Raw genomic sequence first — 27,958 nt, 5'->3', positions numbered from 1 at the left:
ATGGAGGGCGATGGCGGGAGCCCGTGGGCGCTGGGGCTGCTGCGCACCTTCGACGCGGGCGAGTTCGCGGGCTGGGAGAAGGTGGGCTCGGGCGGCTTCGGGCAGGTGTACAAGGTGCGCCACGTCCACTGGAAGACGTGGCTCGCCATCAAGTGCTCGCCGAGCCTGCACGTCGACGACAGGTCAGCGGCCCGGGCGGGGACGCTGGGAAGGGGGACGGGAGACGGGGCCGGGCTGCTCAGCGGCGCGCGGCGGCGGGCCAGGGTCAGGGGTGCTTGGATTCGAGGAACTCTCCTTCCCCCCACCGGAGCCACCTCCCGAGCAGCCTCGGAGGGGGAACCACACTCCAGCGAGGCCGGGAGCCCCCAGCAGTGTCCGCTCGGCTTGTCCCGGCCGCAGGGGCGCGGGGGGCGCTTCGGCGAGGCGAGCTCCGGGCGTAATTGCGCACGTCGGGGCCCGGGCTGCGGTTCCTTGGGGGGTCCTCCGGGGGCCGTGTTCGCCCGAGACCTTGTGAAGTGCCCGGCCCTGCACCCTGGCGCTTCCCGGTCCCTGGTTTCCCGAGTGGCCCCGGATTTCAGGGTCGCGAGCTCGCCGTGCGCCTTGGACCAGCGCCCTTCGGAGGCGCGGCCTGCCCGCCCGGAACCCACCTGGGCGCTGCGGTCTGAGCTGGGCTTAGAAAAATTGACGTGTGGGCATCTGGGCTTTGTGAGCGTAGTTGACTCCGTTCGACTTACTTAGTAATTTAAGTTGGAACACAAATTGGCGTAAGACGATAATTATTTCGGTCGGAAGCACCGGCTTGGCTTGGGCGAGGCTTCCTCGGCGCCCGGGCACCTGCGCGTTGGCGCTTCAGGGCTCGGGCCTGGCGCTGGGGTCGCGCAGGAGCCGGGGGTCTTGTTACGCCCAGCGCTTCCTCGCCGCACACTCTCCTTTCAGCTGACTTTATTTGGAGGTTGAATCTCTGGGTAAGGGCCTTGCGTTAACCCATTCTGTGGCCGTGCCTAGGGCCCTCCGGCACCCCAAAGCCAGGACGGAACCTGCCTGTCCCTCCCTAAGAGGGGTGCTCATGTGAATGAAGACGGTTCGAAAGGCCTCACAGCCTCCTGTGCCTAATTTGGTGGGTCGATTGTGGCCTGTGCATAATTTGGGGGGTGGGGAGAGGGAGAAGATTCTTGAAAAGCTACTTTTTTTTCCCCCCCCGGATTTTACTGTTTATAGTTGAGTTTTAATAGTTTACATGCAAGCTTCAGTTTAGCACATTTTAAGTACTTATCCTTTAATGAAATTTACATTGTACGTGGAAGTCACCTTGTATTTGTATTTTACGTGGAGATTCCCTTATTCAGTCAGACGCACGCAGACTCAGAAGCATCTCCTTTTACACTCCGTTTAGCCTTTGCTGCCGCGGAGACCTGGTATCAAATACTCCACCTATTGAGTGTTGGGGCCTCTACCCCGCAGCTTTTCCGCAGAGTGGCGGTGATGCTTGTGTTGGGTGGCGGTATGTGCTGCCGCAGCACACAGTGACTGTTGGGATAAGAGGCTCCGGGACACTTCCTTTGTGTCTCCCTGGCCTTGGCTAGGAGACTACATAGTAGAGCGCTATTGGTGGCTTTTTTCTGTAACCCCCAAACCAAGTGTTTCTTGGAAACTTCAGTAGAGTGATGACTAGTATCATAAAATTACCACTGGTTCAGAGGTGAGGTGCTTGCCGAGGCTGTGCACAGACCCCTGGTCCTGGGAGCTTCTCAGGCTGGGAGGGGCGCTGTGGTTATTTTGGTGAAATCCAAACCGCTTTGAATATCAGACGGTGGTAAGATTTTGAAAAGTGAGACCCTCTCCATAGGGGCATTTAGGGGCTCTTGGTGACATTTGTCTGATGTAGTCTTCCATTGGAAGCAAGTTTTATTCATCAAGGTAGATGTAACACCAATTTTTATATTGGAAGAGCAGAATAAACAGGCACTTCCTCCCGTGACTCATCGACATGTATCCTTAGTCGCTTCTGTTATTTCCAGTGACCAGGTCCCTTGTTTCTTGGATGGCCTAGTTGGAGGAGGGTTTCTTCACTCAAGGCTGGTCACTTAGGAGATTGCATAGGCTGGTTGAAGTGTTTTGTCCTTTAACTGGAAGCCTTTCCTGCCCTGCCCGAAGCAGGCAGGTGATGGCATGTTGGGCAGCTAGGTTGAGGTCAGCGTCACCCAGCAGGAGGCATCTCACCTCCTGCATTTGGCCAGGCCATGTAGGGCAGGCTGGAGTTTTACATTTGCAGCAGTGGTTGGTTTCTCCAAGAAGATGGTGAAACCCCCGCTCTTTGTAAAGAAGTCCTTTAGGTTAATTATTGACTGTATTCAGCTTGAGGTTCGTGTTAGGAATTTGCTTTGAGCCTACTGTGGTCTAGGAGGAGCTGGTTCTATTGCAGACATACAAGGTTGCATCTAAACCTTGAAATAGTTGTTCTACCCGCCCCGCCAAATTTGTTGGTGCTCTCTTAATTGGCTGCTCCTGCCCTGCCCCCGTATCTGCAAGTGCTGGAGAGTAAGGAATAGGATTTTCCTGCGGTCTCTGTGTGCAGCCCCAGCTCTATACCCCTTCTGCTAAGTCTTGCCTCACCTGTTTGAGGGGCAGTACCTCTCCCTCCTGGCACATGGGTCTGCCTTTTTCCAGGGTGACTGGAGTCATTTGTGGCCCTCTCCCCTTGTTGCACAGGGACCTACCACAGGTATAGGTGTGGGCAAGGCTGATTTTTATTGGCCAGGGCTGCTTGCTGTCCAGGCTGGCTGGGGTCTCCTGGCTTCCTGCCCCAGGCTTTATCCTCCCCTTGGCCATGTCTGGGCTCCTCCACGTAGCAGCTGCTCTAGGTGGTGTGAGCATGTATTTCTGTGCAGGAAAGGTCAGAGGCTGTGCATCCCCTAGGCACCTGTTGAGGCTCCCCGGGGGCAGGGAAGTGCTTGCTGAGGGGACCCACCAATGGGACCTTCTGGTGGTTCACAAGTGACACTTCATTGATCTGAATATCTCCTCCTTATGGGGCTTAGTGCCTCAGGAGGGTCTTGTGGGTGGCTTTGGGGAGATATCTGACCCTCATCAGGGGGTCATGGGGCCTAAGGTGGCGTGTGGGGATGGGTGCTGTTGCCAGTTAGGAGAGAACAAAGTGACCCCAAAGTCTCCCTTCCTCCCCTCCCTGCCCCCAGCTAAGAGGAAGCTCAGAATAACCAAGTGCCTGTCCCGGGCGGTGGTGAATGCTGTGCTGGGCGCCAGCTAGCTGGGGCGAGCCTGAGCAAACCCCGGGTGTGTAGCTGCAGGGCTGACAATCGGACAAGCCCATTCCTTGTCGGTTTTAAAAATAGCTGTGTGGGAACCCCTCTGAGGCTCCCGGGATGCAGCTGGATTGGTGTGCAAAGGCCTGGCAGAGAGGCCTCAGCTAACAGTGGTGAAGCCATATTTCCAGCTGCCTTTTCCTGAAGGTGGTTGCCAGCTTTCTTTTCTGTGGAGCGGATCTCTTTGTTACCTGAGCACCTCTCACCCCCTTGCCCCCATCCGTGTTTCCCCTTCTGTAGTTCACTGCTTCTTCACCTCGGAAGACCCTGTCTCAGGGGTCTGCTCTTTTCCCTTTCTGAGATACCTACTTCCAGAGGGGGAAACTGTGGCTTCCCTCTCCATCCACGTGGTCTTCGTCCAAGCTGGGAGGAGAGTCCCATGGCTTTTCTATAAGATTTCTTTTAGAAATGATTGAGGTGACAATATTTCTCCCTACTCCAGTGCTCTCCCTACTCCATTGCCCTCCCTGAGATGGGGAAAAATGTGCTTGGGCTAGCCCTAAATGAGAAGAAAACTGAATTAAGGTAAATGCTACTAAGAGTTAAAAATAGAACCCCAACTGGGTTCTATGAATGCCCAGAAATTTTCCATCTAGAACCCAAAGCAGGTTCAGGGGTGAGGTGAGGGCGTTTTCTTCCTAACGGCTCAGAAACAGAATTAGCATCCCTTTCCCTCAAGGGCGAAGGAGGGGATGGAGATATGATGACCATGCTACTCAGCTGTGCCTGACCATAGCTACGCTTTAGGTTGTGTTTTAATTGACTAGTGTCAGGGTGTTCTAGTGGCCCAGAAATGTCCACTTTGCCATTAACAGTAAGAAATGTGGTTTGGCGATGGTGGGAATGCCACCAACACTTGGCACCAGACAGTTGTGCTTCCCCAGTGTCCCCAGCAGCGAGCTCCTGGACGGGATTGAAAATCTCTTCAGGTCTTAAAATAATGGTAATAACAATAGATCTCCAGTTCCTTTTGTGTGGCCAGCAACATAAGCCAGAAGCACTACTTAGAGGAAAAAAATGTTTTAACAAAATAATTTCCATTGACAACAAAACAATCGGTGGCTTCTTTCTGTGCTCTGAGCACTTCTACTAGATCTCGCTCATCGGAAGTGCCTTTTGCTGAGACTTTGCAGAAGGCCCATTTCAAGCTTATTGAATTGCAGATGCTGCTGGCCAACACCCGACCCAGGAAGGGTTGGAGCTTCCGAAAGCCAGTGGCAGCCACTGGGGCACCCCAGGGTGTGGTTCCAGGAGTGACTAAAGAAAGGCTGAAAGGTTGGGGCCCTCTGGCCCTGTGGTTACAGGATAAATAAGTGGTATGAAGAGTTTCTGTGAATGTGCTTCCCTCTGAACAGAGTCAAGGCTGGCGTGCAGGGAGCCCCAGCCTCCCCCTGTCCTGGTGGGTGGGCCCCTCGCTGGGCGGTCCCTGAACCCCTTCCTGTCTGCCCCAAGACATAGATGGTACTGTCTTGAGAAAGTGATTTTGTCCCTGAAAACAATGGCTTATTTTCCAGGATAGCTGATTTTCCTGGACAAAATGTCCTGAAAGGTGAGGCTGGTGAAGGAGGAAATCTTACCCGGTTTTCTTCAGACAGTTGTGCGAAGCCAGCTTGGACACCCTTTGGAGATTCAAGCTGTGATCAGCTTTCTGGAGCAAACCAGCAGTGGCAGCTCTTTCTCTAATTTTTATTTTTTAATAATGTAAATGGAGACTTTGTTCTTCTGAAAGGGCCCGGGGCAGGCGGGAACTTTCTGCTCTTGGGCTAGTGGGAGGAGGTGTGATCTGCTGCCAGCCGGCAACTGTTAGGGAGTCAGTAGAGAGCTCTGCAGTAGGAAGTCACCTGGGTTTTATGTATTAAGCCCTTTGGGCAAGTGGAAGAAAACACTTGCAGAGTGCCTCAGAGCTTCCACTTAATAGAAATTCAGCCTTAATTTCATTGACTTTGTTCTCAAAATACATGTTGGTTATCAGTCAGGTTTGGCTTACAGCAGTCACTCCTGGAATGTATGCTTAACATGGAAAATGACCCTGGTTGATGACCAGCCTGTAAATATCAGGATTGTCAATTCCTCCAAACCTTCAGACGAGGGTGTGCCTCATGCTTTTTCACACTGGAGGGGTCTCTCTCTCCTGCAGGAGGACTTATGCCAGTGTCACCTGGGTATAGCACCCTGCGAAGGGAGACCCACACGGGTAGGGGAGGGGTGGCAAGCTGGCCACTTTTTTTTTTTTTAAGAAAATAAAAGTCATAGGAAACAGACAAATCACAAAACTGATTCTTAACAAGATATAAAACAGAAGCAGCACCAGATACTAAGTCCCATCTGCAACAACTTGGGAGTTAGTGACCTCATCAGAGGTGGTAGTTGTACCAGTCCTAGTTTAAATAACAAACGGGTCCTCGGCCACAGCCACGGCCACGTATCTTCCAGGAGGAGGAGGAGGGAGAGGTCGTTGGCATCCAGCCCTCTACTTTCCTTTTTTTCAGATGCTGTTGAGACGGGGAGCAGGGCTGGGAGTCCACCGGCCCAGTCTGGACTGTTGGTCACCAGGCTGGGATGTGTGTTGGAATCTGCCTCCTAGTCTGGCCTGCTGTCGGGTCCCAGAGCCTGGCCTGGCCTGTGGCTGTGGGAAGGGGGGTTGGCTGTTCTGGGCCAGGACACCCAGGGCCCCCAAACCTGTCCCTGTGGAGCTTCCCAGGAAGGAAGGCACAGCCCAGGGACCCCCACAGGCCGGCATCGCACTCCTGTGGACATCTTGTTTTCCATTAACTGGTCAATTAACCAAAGTGCTAAGAAAGCAAGCCACGCCTCACTTATTTCTGTTTTGTAGTAATAAATGATTCATTCCTGGTATTTGTTTTACTTGTTCCCTAAGGCCAGTGGGATTCTTTACTTATGGAGTATATTCAAAGAAACTTACTTTACCCCCCCCCCCGCCCCCCACGATCCCTTGACCTGCTCCTCCTGGGGTGCACCCCCTTCCATGCATGGGGGACTGTCCAGTGCCTCCTGGTGGAGACCCAGGGTCGCTGCTGCCTCGTCTCTGTCCTCTTACATCAGTCAATCATCTGATCCTATTGATTCTCCTCCAGAATGTGTCATGCAACTGCGACTTGCCCCCCTCTCCTCGCCAAGCCTGTGGTCTGCTGGGAGCTGCTCTGCTCAGCCTCCGCGCCCGCCCTGGGCTGCTATGCAGGTCACAGCTTCTCTTACTTTTTCTCAAGCCTTCTATGCTGCCCGTCCCCACTCTAACTCGGGGTCCCCCTTAACTCTCCCACAGCCCTCTGAACTTCCCCTTCAGAGTAACTGGACTCTCCACCATGCTTCTTTTTTCATGTGATTCTCTGTCTTCTCCCCTAGAAAGTAGATGTCATGAAGGCTGGGAGGGGTCTCTTTTGTCACCAACTCTTAACATGTTCACAGATACCTATCAACAAATAAACAGTTTGAAACAAAGGGAGGGTAAGGTCTGAGAGTGCTTAAGTGGGTGATTCTAGACTAGTTTATTTACAGTTTGGCTGAAAACGCATTAACTTGGTCTACATGAGGGGCTCTCAGAGTTGGCACTGTTGGCATTTGGGGCCAGGTAATTCTTTGCCTGGGTGTGTCTCATGCATTGTAGTATGTTTAGTAGCATCCTTCAGTTGTGACAACCAGAATGTCTCCAGACGTTGCCCCATGTCCCCTGGGGCAAAATCACCTCTAGTTGAGAACCACTGGTCTACACCTGGGGATCTGAGTTTTCTGAGACAAGAAGTCTCCGCTTGGTGTGTGTTCACCTGGGGCTCAGCTCCCAGCTGTGGGGCTTGCACTGGGGTGGGCAGAGGGGCTGAGACCTCTGAGCCCCTGGTGCTTATATGGGAATTTCCCCAGTGGAAGTTCAGCACAGGGGAGGGAATCGTACTGCAGGTTTTGGTAAACTGTAGAATCATGGGTGCTCCTGCTTACCTGCTGGCCTTCCTACACAGGGAAATGTTTTCATAACAGTATGGGAAACAGAGAGTGGGCTGCAGTCTCAAAGGGGAGACCAGATCAATAAGAAATAGGTGTGTTTTATTGGCTTGGTTTAGGATTCTCTGGCAGGCTAGAAACTGGGAGCAGGCACTGCATGGTTTCCCAGCAGCTGCTGCAGGGCTGGCACTGGGGGGAGCAGGCTGCGCCCCGCTCTGAAAGGTCCGACAGAACAGTGGGAGCAGAGCTGCGGCTCTGCATTCTGGAGGAGTCACCTGGAGGCTGCCCCTGCCTGCTGGCTGCACAGCCTGTGTGTAGACACCAAAGCCACTCAGTTCCCGGCTGGAACAGTTTGGGTCTCCAGGTGTGGTTCTGGACATTTCCTTCGGGAACTTATTATTAAAAAGCAGGTTTTCAGCCCCAACCTGGAACTCATGTCAAGGAGTGAGGCCTGGAAACCTGTATTTAGCCAACTTCCTGGGTGCTGTCTATGGGATCTGTGTTTGAGAATTGCTGACCTAGATCCTCCATGGCTAAAACATGACCTCATGGGAGTCGGCCTTTTTCCCTGAATTCACTCTGAGACTTTTGACCCATAATATGCACGCAGACCTTTGCCCTGGGATTCTTGTCTGTAAAACCACAGGCTGCACCTGGGAGTGACTTAGACCAGGGACTGGCAGACTTTCTCCCTGAAGGTCCAGAGAATAGATTTTGTAGGCTTTGTAGGCCATGGGGCCTTGAAGGGCAGAAGCAGCCATGGCCAATTTATGAATGAGTGGGAGAGACCACCTTCCAGTAAAAGTTTAATTACAAAAACAGGTGGCAGGCTGTGGACAAGTTGGCAGTTTCTCAAAAGTTTAAATGTAGAACTGCCACAAGATCCAGCAATTCCACTCCTAGGTGTATATCCCAAAGAATTGAAAGCAGGGACTGGAACAGGTATATGTACACTAATTTGTACAGATGTGCAGCATTATTCACAAGAGCCAAAAGGTTGAAACAACCCAAGTGACACATCAACAGATGAGTGAGTGCACAAAATGTAATATATGTATTCAGTGGGGTCTTCCTCAACCGTAAAGAGCCAAAAGAGACAGAAGGTAGAAGAGGTTACCGGGGACAGGGAGGAGAAGTTACTGTTTAATGGGTGCAGAATTTTCATTGGGGAGATGAAAAAGTTTTGGTGTAGATAGTGGTGATGTTTACACAACTTTGTAAATGTAATGCTGTTGAATTGTCCACTTATGAATGGTTAAAATGATAAATACTATGTTATGTACATTTTACCACAATAAAAAAATTGCTGGCTGGCTGGACTTGGCCCTCGGCAACCCCCTGCTTGAAATTAGTAATGTTCCATTAAGGGGCAAGATTTCATTCAGGAATAATTGGGCCAAAGTATTGGGCCTAGGCAGAGAAAGTGAGTTGGGTTCCTTGGACAGATAACTTGTTGCAACTTTTAGGGGAACCTAAACTTCTCTTCCCACATCCCAAGAGAAGAGATCATGAGCACCCACTTCCAGGCTTCGAGACCCCAGGCATTAGCGGGGTGGTACTGGTGGGTACCCCCGTAACTATGAGACCTTCTCTCCCCATCACTCACAGTAACCTCAGCTAGCATTTCTAGCTGCCTCAGGACTGAAGGCTTTGAAAGGCCCAGCATTTAATAATGTGATATTAAAGTGAGCTCCATGTGGGTGTCTCTGAGTAGTTTTCTCTGCCATTGGAGCTGGATGTCCCCTGGTCTAGGTGCTCTGTGTGTGTGGCTGGGTGACTGCTGCGTTTTCCTCACGCCTTTGAACTTTTTCAGGGAGCGCATGGAACTTTTGGAAGAAGCCAAGAAGATGGAAATGGCCAAGTTCCGCTACATCCTGCCAGTGTATGGCATCTGCAGGGAGCCCGTGGGGCTGGTCATGGAGTACATGGAGACGGGCTCCCTGGAGAAACTGCTGGCCTCGGAGCCACTGCCGTGGGACCTGCGCTTCCGCATCATCCATGAGACAGCAGTGGGCATGAACTTCCTGCACTGCATGAGCCCACCGCTGCTGCACCTGGACCTCAAGCCTGCCAACATCCTGCTGGATGCACACTACCACGTCAAGGTAGGGCCTGCACAGTGCCCACAGGAGCCTCCAGGTCAGGACGAGGGCGGGAAAGGAGGTGGTTCTTCTGCGGGGGGGGGGGACAAGGAAGACCCGGGAGCCAAGACCTTTCTCAGCATGAGGAAACCCTGAGCTTGTTGTGGTTGGTGTAAACACCACAGGATGTGTATCTCGAGCAATCCTGGCCCATGACTATATTCTGGGCACTCTGGAAAAAAGCTTATGGATTTATGGATTCTGGTCTTTGTGAATGTCTTATGAAATCAGATTAGAGATCAGAGCATGTGTGGACCATGTGAGAGCTCCGGTTCCATGGTAAAGGCATGATTTCCCCTTGGAGGTTTGGCAGGGGGACCGTGGGGTGCTCTGCAGAGGGGCTTCAGAGCCTGGAGAGCAGAATGTTGCATTTGTGCAGGCCTGCAGCTCTGTCTGCTTTTTTTTCCTTCTTTGATGAGTTTATAAAACAGAAACATATGAGGGGTAATATAACCAACAAGCAGGTGCGGCCGCCTGGAGTCAGCAGTTATTGACATTGTCATTTTTGCACCATGGCTGTACTTCCTCGAATGTTTATCCCTTGGACGGTCTTTGTGTCCAGGGTTGTCCTGTCCACCCCATGGGTGGTGCATGTTTTTATCCCATGTGGGGACATCCACATGCCCGCAGGAGGTCCGGGGCCGTGTGCTGGTCCACACAATGGGGTTGTGTCGGCCCTTCCTCTGTCACGCACAGAAGCATGTGGGCTTGCAAGCGGGTGAGTGGGAGGGATCTGAGGGCAGGGTCTGGCTCCTGTCCTCTTTGTGCGTGGCACAGGCAAGGATCTGGCCGTGTGCTTCGGTCACTTTGCCATTGTTCCTGGTTGCACGGCACTTCCAGGCCTCTCTGTTGGCCTGGCCAGCAGGAAAGGCCTGAGTTTGGGGCCCAGCCCTGCCCCTTAGCTCTTGATTGGGAGCAGGTGAGCAAAGGCCCATGTGGAATGCACACACTGCTCCCTGCGCCTGGCTCTGCAGCTATGCAGGAGCCGCGCTCAGCCAGGCAGAGGTTTTCACTTTGGACAGTAATTGAAGGTTGTCTCTTAGGAAGGTGTTGCTCAGTAATAGATCTTAGCTAGAAGATGCAAGTACTGTCCTGCTCTGTGACACAAGGAATTAAGATAATGGAGACAGAAATGGTTTCCAGCACCTTCTCACATTCTGGGACCTCTGGGCCTCCTGTTTCCTTGTGGGTGGCATGGTTGGGCTTCACATGTGGGCCCTTTAGTCTCAGCTAACATTTGTGGTGGTCTTCACAGGTGGTGCAGCTCCTGCGGGCTCAGTGATCAATACGGTCTTTGCTTTCAGAGGTGCAGCATATGCAAACAAGGGGAAGTAATAACGTTCCTACTGTGTGCCAGGGGCTCCACTACGGTACCTGCCCTAGTTTTCACAGCAGAGGCAGAGTGGACGGTGGCCTCTGGCCTTTGATAAGCTGGGGCTTAGAGGGGTTAAATGAGGCTGGAACCAGATTCTGTGGCCTCTGGGCCTTTGATTTCCCACCTGACCTGCTGCTGCTGTATGTGATATGTTCATAAATCCAAGTGGCTAAGACCCAGCAGTGATATAAGGGCAGAGTGGGCAGCTCCTAAGGGTAGGGTGGGCTGTTGCAGGGCTGGGCCTTTCTGCTGTCAGGAGTGGGAGATACAGCCGGGAGGGGACTCTTTAGGTGAAGGAAAAAGTCCAAGAAAAGCCATGGAAGACTGGGATTTTGAGGGGGCAGGGGAAGCAGGAGGCATGGTTGGATTAGGATAGGGGGTGCATGAACGCCTTGCCCCATCTTCAAGGACTGCTGAAGTAGGGAAAGGCAGTGTGGCGTGCATGTTCTGGCGGAAGCTGCTGTTGAATGCACGCCAACTACTGCCTGGGCTCTCGGGTGTGCTGGACAGGGGTCTGCAGGCGCGGCCGTCATTGGCGTGGCTCTGTCTTGCTCTTTCCCTTCCCACATGGCTCCTGTCTCTCTCCTGACAGGGCATGCGGGGTGTTCATTTGGGGGCAGGGCATATGAACATTCTCTAGAGAACACAGTGACATCTCCCTTCTGAGTGCCGAGGGGTGATAACACTAACCTCTAGGCTGTGTCAGGGGTTAGCGGCCATAAAGTGCTTAGCGCAGTGCTTCGCACAGTGCCTGGTGGTGTTTTTGTTAAGGTAGACCGTCTTTTCCAAGGCGGGGATGTTGGTGCTCATGGAGGTGTCCTCCCCAACTCTGGTACACAGTAGGTGCTTAATGCTTACCCAGTAAGGAAGTGAGTGCTGTTCTCTGACCATCTGACAAACAGCAGCTTAGTTTCCCTGTAGGTCATGGCACTGTTGATCTGAAGTTCTGCAACAAGTCGTTTCCCCTCCTCGTAAACATCTGATTTTGGAGGGCTGGCGGCTCCTGGCAGTTTGTTATGGGTGAAGATTCCTTAAAGAGTCCATGTGTCTAAGGGGTCCAGGTGGCCAACAAAGGAGCCGGAAGCCCTGGCGGGAACTGTTCTTGCCCCACAGGAAGTGACGCCATGTCCTCGGGGCTGCCCTCCACCCCACGAACCCCGTGACGCCCTTCTTAATCAGGCATGTTAGTCACCCCTGAGAAGCCCAAAGACAAGCAGAAAAATGTATTTACACAACATGTTTCTTTTATTCTTAGAAATAGCTAGTCGGGTGTGTGGAGGGCAGCAGGGGGCGTGTGTTTGATGTTCAGAGAGTCAGCACTTCCATTCCTGAAGACAAAGCTTGGACACTTTGCATATAGACTGGCCGTCAGGTTCCTGGGCAGTTCTCAGTGGACAGCATTTGAAGCCATATGACCGTAACTTGGGATTTTGAAATAAGATCATAAGCTGCCGTTCCACCCCTCTCCGTGCTCAGATGTAGGCCACCTTTTTGTACATAGCATGATCAGAACTGAAGATTTCACAGCAAGCACCTGCTTTGCAAAGTGTGTTAAATATGCTTAATGTTAAATTATACTTTCTATTACTGATTATTAAAATACTAATTTTAATGTAATCAATTTCAAGTTAGAAATGAAATAATTTGGCTTAAAATCTCAGGCTGTATCTATATATCCAGTTTGCCCAGACCAGACTGTCTTCAAAGGGTTACATGAGGGTTGTGTTCTGCTGTGTCTAAAGAGCTTTCTTCTCCTCTTAGTCTTGTCCAGCTGGACCCCAAAGGTGGAGGGCTGTGAGCTTGGGGGTACCTGGGATACTGGGGCAGAGGCCAGTTGGCAAGTGTGTTTGTAAGTCGTAGCACATTGCCGTGGGGTCTGCCATTGAGGGAGCAGAGAGTGAGGGGGCAGCCCTGGGGGCAAGAGGAAAAGGCTGTGAGGGAATGAGCCGGGGCCTGGGGCCCAGTCCTGGGAGGGAAGAGGCCCTCAGTGGTTCTGAATTCCGAGTTTGCATTTTCATGCCGGGGCTTTTACAGAGAATTTATGCTTCCTTGCTGTTCATCAAGCACATTTTGAAGTGGCTGGCTGTTTCTGACAGTGACAGAGAGAAAGAGAAAATGCTGCAGACCAGGGGTCCCCATGTGGCTGTTGGTTGTTGAACTAAAACTGCCTCTGTTCACAAACTTGTTTTGAGAGTCACAACACGTTCTGTCTCCCAGCTTTGAGCTGCTTTACAGATTTGCAGGATCGGATGATGGCTTTACTCTCGGAAATTGGCAATTTCCATATGGGGAGGGGGTGGGGGTTTTCCCAAGGGCTGTGGAGGCCACACACACAACGGCAAGGGGCCCAGGGTTGGCACCTTGCCCTGGTGAGCCTCGGCCGGTATGCAGCACAGCCTGACTGTGGGGATGGGGGGCCTAGCCCAACGCCTTTCCCCTTGGCCCCCCATGTGCTCATGGGTCGCTTGAAGACTGAGTCATCAGGGACACCTTAGCTCACCTCCTGGGCTCAGCCAGCCCAGAATTCAATGCCCAATTCAGCCCTGTTTCCTTTCTCTCCATAGTTGTGTCAGAGGAGGAGCCCAAGAGTTAATTAGAAGGCTTAAAAAAAATCCACAAGCCTTGAAGGAGAGTAGAAAGGAGTTTTTTCCATGGATCAGAGGAATCCCATTAATGCTAACGCACTGTGGCTGAATCCCACCCACAGCTGGCTTCAGAGGGTCTAATTTCCACCTGGAGATGGGGATGTGGGTAGGAAGAGGATGCTCCCCAGAGAAGCCTGAATGGGCCCCAGTTGTGAGTTTAAGTGAGCTTTAAGAACACCTCTAACAAAAGGAGACCTGCCTCCTGCCCGTGGGTGGAGGAGGGGAGGCATGCTCACTCGGGGAAGAGATGTTTATCAGACTGTAGCTCGATCCGTGTGTTGGTGAAGGAGCCAGCCAGCGTCTGTTGCTCACGACACATTCCAGGTGGAAAGCAGAATGCCCCGTGGAGGTTACGAGGTGTGTGTTTTGTTTGCTTTAAAGGGCTTCTGAAGGTGTGTTTCCCTTTAAAGGGCTTTAAAGGACCTGCTGCCGCTTGCCTGCCCCCCCCCCCCCCCCAGCTGGCGGGTTGCATAACCGGATCCTCTAGCAGGCAGACTGTCTCTCTTCACCAGAAACTCTGCACTGCTTTTCCCTCGATGGCCACTGGGGCTGTTAACCACAGTGGCAAACAGGATGCCTCGTAGAAGCCAGACGACAGTTCGTCTTGAGGGCTCTCTCCTGGTGCATTCCTTCCTTAGAGTGTGATCTTTCTCCCCGTACATCAAGCGTGTCGCTCTTAATGACTCCAGACTTGGTTCTGCCAAGTGTCCATGTCTCCCTGCCTACCTGGGGACAGGACTGCCTGGAGCGGAAGCACTTGCAGGGGCTTCTGGAAAGCTCTGGGAGCACATCCTGACTCTGTGCAGCCATCTGACACTGCTGAGGGGTGGTATTGATAAAATGTCATTAAGTGTCAGCTCGTGGTACGTCGAGTGACACTGTTAAAGGCTGACTGCTGTGTTGCAGATTTCCGATTTTGGGCTGGCCAAGTGCAACGGACTATCCCATTCACATGACCTCAGCATGGACGGCCTGTTTGGCACGATCGCCTACCTCCCTCCAGAGCGCATCCGGGAGAAGAGCCGGCTCTTTGACACCAAGCACGATGTGTACAGGTGTGTGGCATGCCGTCCCCCAGTTCCTGTGCCTGCAGGACTGGGGGCTCAGACCCCTCCATTCTTCATGCCCTGAATAGCACCTTTTGGAAAGGCTCCTCAATGCCCATCAAATATGGGGTTCAGTCCAAATGAAAGGGGTGCATGCTTGTTGACTTTGGGGTTTTTAGCCAGTGGGTACAGGTTCCCCCAGGGATACAAGAGACATTTCTTTCCTGTGGGTGTTGCTGGCTGAGGATGGAGAAGTTGCTGTTGGTGCCAGGTGGAGCCAGTTACGTAACCAGACTGGCAGCTCCTGCACTGTGAATGCTCTGGTGTGCTTATGAAATGTGGGTTTTGTGACTTGCCTGTTGGAAGAACCTGCTGCTTTAAGTGGACCATGTTCTATATACATGTGGATTTGGGCTCTCCAACATTGTCTCCTCTGGGTTTTGTGAAGTAAGCAACTTCCATTTCCTAATGTCATTTACCTTTGATGGAGGAAAGTCCACCAGAGAGGCTGTTCAGTGGATTTCTGTACCTAGAGAACAGTCCCCGAGTCACTCGGTCCCTTCCTTTTTCACATTGTGCAGGTCTTAGTCACACAGACTTCTTGGAGAAGAAAAGAGGGAGGGGAGTGTCACCAGGCACCTAAGCCTCTCATTGTGGCTGTTACCCTGCGCATTGTGACTCCCACCCCAACCTCCACCGCCTGCAGACCTGGCGGGGCGGGTTTGACAATAGCCATTGTGCCTGTGCTTAGCTGTGCCTTTGAGTGCTGAGTCGCTGGGGAATGGCACTTCAGGGACTAGTCACAGCTTGTTGAGTTTGGGAAGAGTAAGACACTATTTTAGAGTCGAGAGTTCCAACTTTTGAACTTGCAGATTTCTGTTGATTTTCAATGGTGGATTCTTGTGCCTCTGTCAATTCAGTGCTCAGGGGTGGCTCAAGTTTTGGACTCCTGTTTTTTGTTTTGTTCTTTTTTTAAAAAAAAATTTATCAGATTGGGCATTTTTTTTTGTGTATCCAGAGTAATTTATATATATGCCCAAACAGCTGAAACATCAGGATTGCCTCCTGATGTTTTCTGTGCACTTTCTTTAACAACCCTCTGATGAAATCTAAGTGAGCCTCCATCAGGAATGTTTTGATCAGAACCTGAATCTGTGTCTTCAAGGAATGCAATCATAGGAGAGGAGAGAGGGACGTGAATTGCCTACCACATATTCAGCCATTTATTCAGCAAATGCCTGAGCACCTGCTCTGTGCCCAGTGCTTGCAAGAAAGGGTGGTAAACCAGCAGACGGCCATTGTCCCTGAGAGTTTCAGGTCCTGTGATAGCACAGCACCCCTTCAGGGATCCCTCGTGTGGCTGGAAGACTTGCAGGTCAAGTGGCAGCGTTATGTCTGTTGTTGAACATCTCATCTATCACGTGACAGGTCTCACTACAAGTGTTTTGTCTTTTTAACAACTCACGGGAAATATCTCAATGTTATCTCTCTCTCTCTTTTGAAGGCTTCGGAGGGGTTTTCTTTAAACTTGTCACTATGCATTGGAGCTTTTGACTTTATCTGAGGTTCCAGCTCACAGATACTAACGTCCTTGTTTCTCTTCCAGCTTTGCCATTGTTATCTGGGGTGTGCTTACACAGAAGAAACCATTTGCAGGTAAGTGGACCTGTCTTTGAGGTGTAGTGTATATGTCTTTCCTAGAATAATGGGAGATTCTGGGAATAATGTACTTTCTCTGTCCTTAAACAGTACCTGTGATCACGCTGCCATGGGTGCTATGCTGCTCTGGGCCTTGAAGCCAGCACAGCAGGGGGTGGGGGGTGCTCTGTCCTGCCCAGCAAGTCTGCAGCCACCTCATTGCTGGCATTTCTATGTGCTGACAAAGCACTCTTGCCATCTGTGTAATTTACATACAGGGAAAGGCACAGATCTGAAGGGGTACAATCCATGGATTTTTTTAGGTGCTAGCTGACTTTTATTTTTTGGTGGTAAAATACATACAACATAAAATTTATCATTTTAGCCATTTAAGCTGTATAGTTCAGTGACATTAAGGATATTCGTGATGTGGTACCGGCATCACCACTCTCTAGTTATGGAGCAATCTTGTGACCCCAAAATGCAATCCCATGTCCTCCCCACTCCTCTCTCCTCCAGCCCCTGGCAACCACTAATCTGCTTTCTGTCTCTATGGATTTGCCTGTTCCAGATATTTCCAGCAAATTCTTAATCTTTTTTAATTAAAAAAAAATTGTGGTAAAATACACCTAACATAAATGTGAAGTTCACCATTTCAGATCGTACAGTTGAATAGCATTAAGCACGTTCACACATCGTGCTGCCAGCCTGCAGAACCCTCCAGTGCATTTCAACGCATCCACCAGGGTGCCCTGCCCAGCTTGAGAGCTGCCCAGTACCTCCTTCCCCTATCCAGGAGGCTTCTGACTTATATCCTCAAGGGTTTAATGCTTCTGCTTGTTCATTGTAAAAATCAAGTACTTCTTAGCTTCATTGGAGAAAGATTCCCTTCTTCTGTAGGCATTTCTGGGCTACTCATGATACTTTGTGATGTGACCAAAAATGTCTGAAAGTACAGGTCAGGTGAGCGTGTGACTCCAGGTCTGGGCATCCCTTGCTAGTTGGGGCACAGGCAAGGAGCCAGGGCAAGGAGAACTCTGAGAATCGCAAGATTTAGAGTATCTTGGGAGCTTTTTCAAATCCTCATGGAAAGACTGGAACACATCCTTACCCTCCTCTTCTAGCGAGGTCGTACCTGTATGGTCTCCCACCTCCCACCCTTTCTTCCCTAACTGCGTATGCGTATCCTCCCCCATGCAGGGCCACGGTCTGAACGCTTTCCAGTGTGGCAGCGTGCCAGTTGGATATAACATTGTCTGATGGTGGTGACACCCAAAGCCAGGTGCATGGTGTAAATATCAAGGACTGAAGTCCCGTGTTTTATGGCCTGGTAGACGCGGGGGGTGGGGGGTCAAGGTGCAGGAGTACAAGGTGTCTCACGAGCTTTTCCGGTCTTGTGTTTAGCAGCAGAAAATATTCCAGGTGTTTGCGTTAGGTCACTCCCTTTTTATGTGGAGGACCTGTTGGTTTTGGAAGTCTGACTTATCATGGAAATAACCTCTGGATAGTTACAATAGGTCTTGCACAAGATTTAATGGGAAAGTGGAACAAAACATGAGTGTCGATTCCTGGCGGCTGCCGGTGGCTCTGGGCCAATTTTCCACACCTGCCTCTCCAAGGAGTTGCTTTCACCTGGGCGCATGTGGAATCATGGGGGTGAGGCGGGTGTTGGGAACATGCAGCTTTGAGTCCTGCTTGACATGGACAGTGTGTGGTTTTAGGCTGAACAGAAAAAAGAACCTGGCCCACTGAGAGTCACCTAGGGCCCTTCCCAATCAGGGGAGAAGATGTGGACAAAATAATAATAATATCCCTGTGCACGCTTGCGAAGGAGACTGGGAGGGAGGACAGGTGAGCCCCAGGTTGTGAGTGGAGGAGAAGGGCCCCCCTTATACACCCCAGCCATGGCACATCCACAAGGAGAGCTGGCGGCCTGGCTGGCGGGGCAGTGGCTGAGCTTTGGGATGGGAACAGGGAGAGTGGGGTCCACCTGGGTGCTGGACAGCGTGGCTCCATTTGGTGGGCTCAGGCCGCTTTGGAACTCATTTTGTCAGATATTGTTCTCTTTTTAACCCGGTTTTCCTTTGATGGATGTCCAGAAAGATATACTGTGTGACATAAAGCACTGATTCCATTTGGTAATCATAACCCTGCAAGATGGGTAGTTTTTAAAACTGGGAAAATAGAGAGCAGCATGCCCTGTAAGGATAAGAATTAAAGAAAGCTTTAGAAAGGGAAGTAAAGCAGTGTCTACGGATGGAGTGGGTCCCTCAGTGGCTTCCCACATGCCTCGTTTCCTCCCGAAGCTGAGAAGTCCATCTCCCTGCCCCGCTGAGCCTCCCTGACCTGTGTGCCTTTCCTTTGCAGATGAGAAGAACATCCTGCACATTATGGTCAAAGTAGTGAAGGGCCACCGCCCAGAGCTGCCACCTGTGTGCAGACCGCGGCCACGTGCCTGTAGCCACCTGCTGCACCTCATGCAGAGGTGCTGGCACGAGGACCCGCGGGCACGGCCCACCTTCCAAGGTGAGCACCCGCAGAGGGGTTGCTGCTGCACCATCCTTCTGGTGTCATAGGAGGTGGAGTTGGTGACCGGGACAGGGTTGGGGCCCAGGCAGTGGGGAGCAATATGTGGAAAGACAGGTGGGACAAGATGGCCTGCACAAGCAGGTGGCCCACGTACCTGCCTGTGGCCCCCAATACACAGGCAGATGGGGCAGCTGGAACTGAGTGGTCTGCTGCAGCTGTCCACCCCCTGCTCCCAGCCAGGGCTGGATTTGCTGCGCAGGGAGCCTAGAGGAACTTGAAACTTGGTGTCTCAAGTTCAGATAGTGATGCATCTTTTAGGAGACTGATGTGGCCGGTGGCTGGGGCCTTGCTCTGCTCTTCTCTTGGGGTCTTGTCCTCATGCAATAGATGGGTCTTTTGGATGGGAAAGTAACCCTGATGAAATTAAAAGTAATCATGGCATTTAAAACATACAGGGGGAGCAATGTGAATGGAGTTGGGGGGCTCACCTACCAGGTGCTGACAGCTCTGCTCTGGGGCGTCCGGCAGGTGGAGTTCCCCTGAGGAAGTCTTCTGCTTTGAGTCTGGTGAAACCTGCCATGGTTGTCGATGGGAGGCCCAGGTGGGGCTTCTCTGCTGAGCTTAGCCTGGGACAAGCTGCCTGAGAAGTTACGGGGCTGATGGTGCCCCGCTCATCCTGTGCTACAAAGAGGCTTTGGGGTCCCCAAAGTCAATGTTTGAGTAGAGTGTGTGTGGGATGATGTGTATCTGAGTGACATGCCCACTTTTGTTTCCTCCCCAAAAGAAATTACTTCTGAAACTGAGGACCTGTGCGAAAAACCTGATGACGAGGTGAGGGAAACAGCTCAAGACCTGGATGTGACACGTCCCCCAGAGCCCAAGAGCGAGGTAACGGGGGGGTCTTCTCACAGGCATCTCTGTTTCCTCAGCTTCAGCGGTAGGATTTTCCAAACTGACTCCTTTCTGCAAGTTCCCTTGCCAGTCTGGATGCTCTCTCTCCCTTCTGAGCCCTGCCCTGTGCCCAGCTCCACTGGAAGTTAGGTCCCTCGGCACCTCCAGACTCATCTGTCCAGCTATGTCCCCGTCCCCACCTCCCATCTGTGATCAAGCATGAACATCGAGGGCTCACACTGGATATTAAATAGCCAGTTGTTGGACACCCTTTGAACCATGGGGATCTGAAGGCCCCAGCCCCTCCTGGGCCCAGATAGGGAGAGAGATCTGGTGGTCTGTGTGTCTTTGCACCCTGCTTGGTGACCTGGTCACTTTTTAACTCCTCATAGTGGTTTGTTCTTTTGACTGTCACACAGGTTACTTAAGATGTATTGAGAAAGTCCAGGCGCTAGGGCTCGCTGAATACCCTTTCAGGCAATAAGAGGGTAGCAGACTTGTAAAGTGCGGCTTGATAAACCATCTTTATGATGCGTTATCTGGTATTGGGCAATTTCTCCCAGGCCATCAGTGTAATGTCAGGAGATAAGTAAATGTTTATGGGGCGCCCACTGTGAACATGAAGGGACATGGTGTGCATGTGACAGTCAGGAGTAAAGGTGCCGGGGGAGGCAGCCGTGAAGAGATAGGCCTGGCATAGATCAGAAGAAAGGAGACTGCAAGTGGGCGTGGCCCAGGGCACTAGGCCCCAAGGTCAGAGCACTCAGCAGTCTTCCCACCTCGAAGCCTGCTAAGCGAGACCTATCACAAGGACCCCATTAGTGTCTTTTGGGTTGGATCACACCGTGTCGCCATAGCCAGGCCCACCCCTCGTCCTTGTCCACACACAGCCCCCAAGCCAGGCTTACATGGCCCCAAAGGTGAGGTCACAGTTGTTGACAAAGTCAGAGAGGGGGACCTGGGCCCACTCCCACCTCCTCCCTTGTTCCTTCCTACTGCTGACCTGCTGTGGGGGATAAAGTCCAGCCACTCGGGTTTCATGTTCTTGCAGCTTGTTTATGGTCTGCCTTCTGTCTGGGTGATGCTGCCTGCGGTGCCGCTGAGCAGGTGGCATCCAGAGCAGCACCTGCTGGGTTTTCCATGTCTATGACGTCTGTGAGGTCTGCTGGACAGACCCAGCAGAGTGACTGCAGCCCTGAGTCTCTTGGCTCCCTGGTGCTGCGTGCATTTGGTCACAAATTGTTACATTGTCTGTGCTGCTTATCAGTGATGCTCACCTTCTTTCCTTCTTTGTCCCCTGCTTCCGTGTGGTTTACCAGTTCTTCTGTATCCGTGGCGTGGATGGGCCACACTGGGTGCGGTGGAGTCTCCACCCAGCTCCTGTTTCTCCTTCTTGGCAGGTGGTGCCTGTGTCCACGCGCCTCAAGCGTGCCTCTGCCCCAGCCTTTGAGAACGACTACAGCCTTTCCGAGTTGCTGTCGCAGCTGGACTCTGGCATTTCTCAAACCATCGAGGGCCCCGAAGAGCTCAGCCGCAGCTCCTCCGAATCCAGGCTCCCATCATCTAGCAGCGGCAAGAGGCTCTCGGGAGTGTCTTCTGTCGATTCTGCCTTCTCTTCCAGAGGGTCCCTGTCGTTGTCTTTTGAGCGGGAGCCTTCCACAGGTGGTAAGTAAAGGACACCCTTGTGTCCTGAGAACTGATGTGCTTGGTGGGCAGAGTGTGTCAGAATTAGGGCACATCAAGTGTCCAGTTTCTTGACCTGTCAGTGATTCTTCTTTGTTTTCTCTCCCTTAACCAATTGATTTTGGGTGTGGGTGATGTAGTTGGTTTACTGAATGCAGACCTAGAGCTGCATGCTAGCTGTTAGGTGGTCACCTAGCATGTGTATTAGTCCATTTCTATTGCCGTAACAAAATACCTGGAACTGGGTGATTTGTAAGAAAATAAAATTTGTTGCTTACCGGTTCTGAGGCTGGGAAGTCCAAAGTCCAGGAAACACATCTAGTGAGAGTCTTCTTTGGTGGTGGCTTTACAGCAATGCAGAGTCTTACATGGCAGAAAATGGCAGAGCAAAGAGAGACTCTCATGCGCTCTCCTTTTGAAGCCCTCAGGACCACACCTGACCACCATTATCAATCTGTTTTCTACAGCCTGGTCCTACAATCCAATCACCTCTTCAAAGCCCCACCTTTCAGTTACCATGATAGGATTTCGCATCTTCCACTGTCACAGTGGGGACCAAATCTCCAACACATTAAACTTTGGGGGAACAGAATTCAATCCATAATAGTGTATGAGGGGAGAGGCCATGCCACGCATCTGCAGTGAGGTCTTGCCTGTGCTAACACAGGGCCAGAGGCTAACCCCCACCTGCAGATTGAAAAGCCTGAGTCCCGTCCAGTGAGCCCAGTGACGAATCAAACCCCACACCCTGGAGTTCACTCTGTCGTGTGGGTGCGGGCCTGTACCCCATTTCTCGGCAGTGCCCGGAAGCACCCCCACACTCCTCAGTCACTGTTGGCCCGTGCCTTATGTGCATTATGATGTTTTGGTTTGGTTTTCCTTGAAGGTTGGAACATCCTGGCCATGCTTGTGAATTGCCTGTTGGGGTGGGGCCCTTCCCAGTTAGCCAATCTTATCTTTTTATGTTAATTTTGATGGGTTTTCTTTTCAGAAGATGCTTTTTTTTTCTGTCCCTGCCCCAGGCTGCTGGGGCTGGTGCTTATTGTAACTCCCTCTCCACCAACTTGGGGATAAGATGTGGTCCTGTCCTGTCTGTGCTGCAGCTCCATTAGGAAATGTGGATGTTTACACTCATGGCCACAGTACAGGGAGGCCGAGATCTCCAGAGGGAGGGCATTTGTTTTTCCTGGTGGATTTGGGACATCCTCTTAAAGGAGAGGACTTTTCCTGGATCATACAGGCCTCCTGGGATTTTTAGAGTAGAATATTAGGGGCAAAAGAGGCCATTTTGGGTTGTGGAAATGCCCCACAATGGCAGAGGGTGGAGAAAACCCAGTTTGGTGGGAGATAAGCAGTGAGTAATGGAAGAAGAGAGTTAGGGCTAAGCCAAAGACTACAGAAAAATGTATCACCATCTCCCATGGAGAAATATAGAACATTCTTTTCGAGTCTTATACTCTCAAATAACATCTTGTCTTCATGCTTGAGATAGCATTACTGGCTGGCCCAGCTCAGAAATGCCAGTGTTAAAACACCAAGTCTGAGTGGTGGATTCCATTTCCCTAACAACACACCACACTCCCACCTTCTGTTTGAGTCCCCATGAGACTATTTCATGTGGGGCAGGAGAGTCTTAATTCATGCGAATCAGAACTCCAAACAGTGCAGTAGCATTTTTGTGTTAAATAGAATGTTTTCATCCTGAATCCCGGGCTGACAGTCCTTCTGAAATGAGAGATTGGTCCTTTGAGGATTATCAAAGAAGACATCCCTTGTGGTATCCCCAGGAAAGGAGGTGCAGTTTTGAGGTCAGGCTGGGTGCTGGACCGTCCGTCCCCTTCTGGCTCCAGGCAACAGCTTTGCTGGTGGGTGGGCATTGGTGGGGTGTCCATGGGGTGGGAGCTGTCAAAGCTTTCAGGTGGAGAATGGCTCCTGCCTGGTCTTTTTAGTCTGTGCCTTTTTCCATTTCTTTTTTAAATGAAGGCACGTTAGCCGTTGTTACCATTTCTAAGCACCAAGCAGGGCTCTGAGTTTTACATCCTTTAATCAGAACTCTGCAGGACAGCTAGAGTGATTTTCATTTCACAAACTGACCTAAGAGCACCTTGGAGACATTAATAGACCTGCCCAAGGCTGCCCCACTAGATCTAAAATGAAATAAAGTAGCATGGACAACACCTGTCCTTGCTGAATGCCCTGAGGCATGGGCCATGTGGGGACAGCAGCCAGGCCTTCAGAGGTGAGCAGCTGCTCACCATTGCCTCTCCCCGCAGATCTGGGCACCACAGATATCCAGAAGAAGAAGCTCGTGGACGCCATTGTGTGTGGGGACACCAGCAGGCTGATGAAGATCCTGCAGCCGCAGGACGTGGACCTGGTGCTAGACGGCGGAGCCAGCCTGCTGCATCTGGCCGCGGAGGCTGGGCGGGAGGAGTGCGTCAAGTGGCTGCTGCTCAACAATGCCAACCCCAACCTGACTGACAGGAGGGGTGCCACCCCGCTCCATGTGGCTGTGGGGAGGCGGCTGCGGGGTGTCGTGGAGCTCCTGCTGGCCCGGAAGATCAGCGTCAATGCCAAGGATGAGGACCAGTGGACAGCCCTTCACTTTGCAGCCCAGAATGGGGACGAGTCCAGCACGCGGCTGCTGCTGGAGAAGAATGCCTCTGTCAATGAGGTGGACTTCGAGGGCCGGACGCCCATGCACGTGGCCTGCCAGCACGGGCAGGAGAACATCGTGCGCATCCTGCTGCGCCGAGGCGTCGACGTGGGCCTGCAGGGCAAGGATGCCTGGGTGCCACTGCACTATGCCGCCTGGCAGGGTCACCTGCCCATTGTCAAGCTGCTGGCCAAGCAACCGGGGGTCAGTGTGAACGCCCAGACACTGGACGGGAGGACGCCTCTGCACCTGGCAGCTCAGCGAGGGCACTACCGTGTGGCCCGCATCCTCATTGACCTGTGCTCCGATGTCAACGTCTGCAGCCAGCTGGCACAGACACCCCTGCATGTTGCCGCAGAGACAGGCCACACAAGCACCACTAGGCTGCTCCTGCATCGGGGTGCTGGCAGGGAGGCAGTGACTGCAGAGGGTTGCACCGCCCTGCACCTGGCTGCCCGGAACGGACACCTCGCCACCGTCAAGCTGCTCATTGAGGAGAAAGCCAGTGTGCTGGCGCGGGGGCCCCTGAACCAGACGGCCCTGCACCTGGCTGCCGCCCACGGGCACTCAGAGGTGGTGGAGGAGCTGGTCAGCGCTGATGTCATCAACCTGTCCGACGAGCAGGGGCTCACCGCACTACACCTAGCTGCCCAGGGCAGGCATGCGCAGACGGTGGAGACACTGCTCAAGCATGGGGCTCACATCAACCTGCAGAGCCTCAAGTTCCAGGGCAGCCAAGGTGCCACCACCTCCACACTCCTCCGGCGAAGCAAGACCTAGCCTGCTGCTTGTGGAGACCAGGGTCTGTGTGGGGCTAATGTCCTGTTGTGCTCCTTGTGGGGATGGAATGGTGCTGCGCTGGGCCATGCCACTCACCCCATAGGTGGCTTGTCAAAACACTGTCCGAGCGGAGGCTGGTGGACGAGGTGACGAGGGTGCCGTCAGGAGCTGGATGACTACTGATGTCCGTGTTGCTCCCCATGTGAAGTTGGTGCAAATGCACCTGGCGGTCAACCCATCCACCGATCATGGCGCCTGGTGCTGGAAGGGATGATGGATGTGTCAGAATCATTTCGTTGTGCTCCTCATAGGCCGCTGAATCGTGTAGTGACAAAGCCTGGGCAAGGACGAGTCCACGCCATCCTCCAGCGAGCTACCTCTGACTGCTCGAAGCAGGTGCAGGAGGAACTCTGATCTGCATCCACAGCGGTGGGCGGGGAAGCCTGTCCCAGAAAGTTTCAGTGTGATTCTTGTTTGTAGAATATCTTTAATAGATGAACAGCCATGTCAGCTGTTGCTTGAAACACGTTTAAAATGTTTATAACATTGGGTAGTCTAGCCTGTGAGGAATGACTTTAAAGAAACAGGGTTGGCTTTAAAAACGAGTGATGATGTTTTATGTGGTACAAGGTGAACAGTAGCAGCTGGTGTTGTTGGGACACACATGTGGCCAGCTGTTTCATATCCCAGTGTGTCCTCTGGTCAGTCCTCGGGGGTGGCCACACATGCCACAACCACGCCTGCTGCTGCTGTTCATTTCTTGTTGCGTAAAACGTTTTTGGAACTCGAGAGCCACTTATGTAAAAATCAATAAAAGCTTGAAATCACTTCAGTTTTGGAATAACATCAGTAGTACCGACTTAGATGAGCCACTCCCCTGGTTTCTGCCCAGCTCTCTGTGTTGGTAAGGTGGCTGTGGTACTGGGGGTGTCATTCTGGGGTCTCAGGGATTTTCTGACCTGCTTTGCAAGTGGCTCCCCTGAGCATTGTCGCCTGGGCAGTTTGGGCCAACTCCCGGGTGGTTCTAGGAAACCTGGCACTCAAGGATTTGAGATGTGATCGTCTAGCGTTGTTACTTGGTGGTTACATGTATCCCATGTGGTGCCTTATAGATACTGTTTTTAGAATAAGTTTGTTGCAGAATGTGACCCTGTGTGGAAACATGTACCTGGCCTGGCGCAGGACACAGAGATTGATATTAATGTACTGTGTATGTTAATGTGAATCTGTGGACAGGGATACTTCTTTTCTATGACAGGAAATATCCAGACTGTTTAGAACTGGCTATGTTTTAATATGCCTTGTGCTTTTACTGTGTTAACGCTACTGTTATGTAGAATATGTGGAACACCAGACAAAATTTACAGTTCTGTTTGATGTCAATAAAGCAAGTACTTGTCGACTTTTTTGAAGTCAGTGAGACTACTTTTTCTTATAAATGAGCTTGAATAATCTGATTTCTGAAAACCAGAGGTTTGAGGCAGTGACGTGTGTGGTTTGGAGGTGCCCCTCTGGGAGAGTGTCCATGCACTGAATGAACCTGTGACGTGGGGGACACAGGAAGCAGAGGGTGGGCTCAATGTCCCTCTTCTTCAGCCTGGGCTTCCTTCCCATGTGTGGTCCAGCAGGAGATAAGGTCGTCTCGATGGAAGAAGCTCTCAGCACCAGAGTTCCTATTTCTTTTTAAGTGTTTATGATTCTTAGGTTCGTCTGCTAGCTTTGTATTTTGAAATAATTTCAAATTACAGAAAAGTTCCAAGCATAGCACATAGAACCTGGGCATAGCCGTCATCCAGGTTCCCCATTTGCTTACGTTTTATCTTACCTGCTGCTTATTCTTTTCTTTCTCATCCACCTGCCAGAGAGCAGGTTGCAGACAGTGTGTCCCGTTACCCCGAAATACTTCAGTGTATTTCCTAAAAACAAGGACTTTCTCCTACATGGCCTAGTCTACCCCATAAAATCAGAAAATTGACATTGGTACAATATCACCATCTAACCCACAAATCCTTTTCGGATTTTGCTGATTGTTTTCAAAAATGTCCTTTATAGGAAAAACAAAAAAAAAACAAACCAAAGCAAAAAACCCCGACAACAATAAGCAACTCTTCCCTTTCTGATCCAGGATCCCATTGTATTTAGTTGTCATCACATTTCCAGTTTTCTTCAGTCTTCAGTTCCTTAATCTTGTCTTTCATGACCTTGACTTTTTGGAGGAAGTATGCGTGTCCTCAGTTTAGGATTGTATCATTTTCCTCGTGATTTGATTTAGGTTCTGCATTTTTGGCAGAATTGCCATAGGCATGATGTGGTGTATAAAGTAGAGCTTTGCCCTCTCCCCCTTTTAATTTTTTTTGATAACAATACACAGTCATCGGTTCCTATTTAATCCATGGGTTATACTCATTATTATTTGTTTTGATGCTCATGGTGTCCGGGATCTGGCCACTCTGAGGCTCCTGTGCTCCTTTGACACCTCCCGCCTTTCCTTGAGCACTTCCTTGCTTTCTGACCCATGAGGCTTCCAGGTTCTTTCCCCCACCATGGCCTCACCAAGGAAACTGGTTTCTTTTAGCAGAGAATGGCACTTAGAAACCAAGCTCTGGGCACTAGGGGTGTGTTCATTGTTCCTGGGTGTCGCTGCTTCTATGTCCTCTGCGCAGGCACATCTAGGATGTGTGTGCATATAATTTACGTGTGTGTGTGCGTACATATCTCTGTCTGTTAGAAACCGTGGCTTCATACCAGTGCCTACAGCTGCAGCCTGGTGCCCCAGGTGTACTCCTGCTTATCTGTGCTCATACCTCCTTTCTCTGACAGTGAGAAACTTGGCTCCCATTGCCCTCCCGTGTGTGTGCTTGCTCATTCTGTTTGAGACCTGCCTCCCAGCCTTGCTGGCTCCGCCTCAGCCCCGCTGTGCCCAGCAGCCTTACCAGCTGGGTTCCCTGGCCCTGCAGAATGGCAGTTCTTTCTGAAAGTCTTTCATGCCAGGAATCAAGGCCTGTTTCCTTTTTCTTCCCAAAACTGCCTTTTGGCTTAATTCCGCCTTTCCTCCATTTAGGTATCTATGTCATTTCTCTTCCCATCTAAAATAGTGATAATTTAATAATGTTCATGTTTTTTCCTTTACTGCCTAGCAAGTTCAGACATTTTTTTCCCTTTTCCCTCTGATCCCTTTTGCAAGCTTTTTCATTCAGGGGCGTCATCTGGTTTGAGGATTGAACTTTTCTTATCCACTTGGAAAAAAAAATGCCCCTTTATTTCTGGGAGGAAACAAAAGTGAGTGTTGGGCTTCATGTA

General features: G+C 51.4%; 1 protein-coding gene across 1 annotated transcript; it reads left to right on the top strand.

Moving 5' to 3' along the window:
- RIPK4 (receptor interacting serine/threonine kinase 4) lies at nt 1–24,705 on the top strand. The gene is made up of 8 exons (XM_063112923.1): nt 1–182; nt 9,088–9,379; nt 14,342–14,490; nt 16,088–16,137; nt 18,487–18,645; nt 19,433–19,536; nt 20,940–21,204; nt 23,496–24,705. The coding sequence occupies exons 1-8, from the start codon at nt 1–3 to the stop codon at nt 24,656–24,658; spliced, it is 2,364 nt and encodes a 787-aa protein (XP_062968993.1). The 3' UTR covers nt 24,659–24,705.
- Nucleotides 24,706–27,958: the final 3,253 nt, after the last annotated feature.

Source organism: Cynocephalus volans, chromosome 1, assembly GCF_027409185.1.
Source record: "Cynocephalus volans isolate mCynVol1 chromosome 1, mCynVol1.pri, whole genome shotgun sequence".
In the NCBI taxonomy this organism is placed as follows: domain Eukaryota; kingdom Metazoa; phylum Chordata; class Mammalia; order Dermoptera; family Cynocephalidae; genus Cynocephalus; species Cynocephalus volans.
Note: the sequence above shows the minus strand (reverse complement) of the source record. Positions and strands in the feature narration are given on the sequence as shown.